The sequence below is a fragment of the Drosophila obscura genome, unplaced genomic scaffold (assembly GCF_018151105.1).
Source record: "Drosophila obscura isolate BZ-5 IFL unplaced genomic scaffold, ASM1815110v1 contig_171, whole genome shotgun sequence".
NCBI classification, from domain to species: Eukaryota; Metazoa; Arthropoda; class Insecta; order Diptera; family Drosophilidae; genus Drosophila; species Drosophila obscura.
The window spans coordinates 1-1,541 of record NW_024542759.1 but is presented as its reverse complement, the minus strand read 5'-3'; the positions used below and the strand labels follow the sequence as shown (position 1 = coordinate 1,541).

Below are 1,541 nucleotides of genomic sequence, written 5' to 3'. Positions count from 1 at the left end.
TTGATATTCCTCGATTTTGATATTCGGTTTATTATTCCTAGCTACATTCGGACTTACAGCAATCGCGCCAAAATTTTATCCGACTCCTCAATAAATTTTATTCAGATTATTACGTTTCAAAACGCTTTTGCTGGATTTTTTAAAAAAAAAGCGGGCTGGGACAGTAGTATGGACCTTTTTATACCCTATTTTCCCTTAATTGATGTGTGATTTGTTGTTCCAAGCTGCATTGAAACATACGCATATGTTATGTGTATGTAAATCGTTTATCCCGGTTATGATACCTATTATTGGTACCCATCAACTACAAAATTCCGTTAAAGTCTTTTAAAAAGGACAAACCCCCCTCTATGAAGTATGGCACGCCAGCAGTCAGCAGGTCGAGAAGGCGATCACGATACTCTGTGTACTCCATCATAGTGTTTCCTTTTTTTTGGCATTAAGCGACACGTTTCACCAGGTCATTAGTGCACCGTCGTATTAAATGCTTGTGCTTTGCTGTACCAACCGTAACATCCTGCGATAGATCCCTGAAATCTTCTACTGCTTGAGCAGCCATTTCAGGCTGCAGTCTATATTGGACTCAATAGTATCAAAGTATGTTAACGTGCTTCTGCAGTCTGTCACATTCTGGAAGGAGCAGCACACACCGTGCACAGAACCAAACAGTCGGTGGCAAAATCCCCGGACTTCAGGCGACTTATAATAAAAATTTCCCTTTTGTTTATTATTTAAAATTAACAATTATACAGCAGTGTACTAATATGAAAGTCCATTTGATCAGTAAGTCAATTCTTGGCCAGTCCGTCTGTCCACAGCACGGCTAAAGTACGTCTTTGTGTAAAGCTACGTGAACCCTCAGGACAGAATATCAAGCATTGTTGTCTGGAGAACTGAAGAAGCGGCAGATAGTTAGCCAACGCTTTTGCCGCAGTACAGATAGTTCAACTTTGGCTATCGCTGTGGAAACCACTCAGAACCTCACCCACATCGGTGACTGCAAAGTGCACATGGTTCCGCTGCATGCGGCCCAATCCTTGCGCTTTGATTGACTCCCAGCACCTGTAATAGGTGCCATGGACAGCCAGAGGAACCTGCTCGGCATTCGAAATGCGCTCCAGACACGCTTCGCCCTGCACCGACGCCAACGAGTGTCCCTGGTTGGCACGTATCTCATGGAATTTGCGCTCCTCGTTCCAGCGCAGAGTATAGCGTTGTTTGGCATCGCTAGCTACAATTTTCTGCAACTTTTGAAGACTAAAGTGCGCAAACTGCGGGCGCGATTGTATGTCGGAGATATTTACAAAGCCATCGGCTTGGATGGCAATGCCCCTGCTTTGACAGCTCCGTGCCGCAGCAGCCACGAGAGTTTTTTGCTCATCTGATCACATTGCTTTGTTGATTTCGAAGGAGAGACATCTTTGGCTGAAAAAAAACGTACTCTAACTTTGATTTGGCAAGTTTGGAGCCGCACGTCGAACTCATGTTGTACTACAGCGAAGAAACGTCGATTCGTCAATGTTTGCATGTGTTACATTATA

At 44.1% G+C, this 1,541-nt stretch overlaps 1 protein-coding gene across 1 annotated transcript; it reads right to left on the bottom strand.

Moving 5' to 3' along the window:
- Positions 1-944: 944 nt before the first annotated feature.
- LOC121403919 (tRNA 2'-phosphotransferase 1) lies at positions 945-1,425 on the bottom strand (the record flags this gene model as incomplete). Its single annotated transcript, XM_041592207.1, is given in 2 exon segments — positions 945-1,340; positions 1,343-1,425. Coding segments are annotated over 2 exon segments (479 nt in total), but the record flags the coding sequence as incomplete, so codon positions are not given.
- Positions 1,426-1,541: the final 116 nt, after the last annotated feature.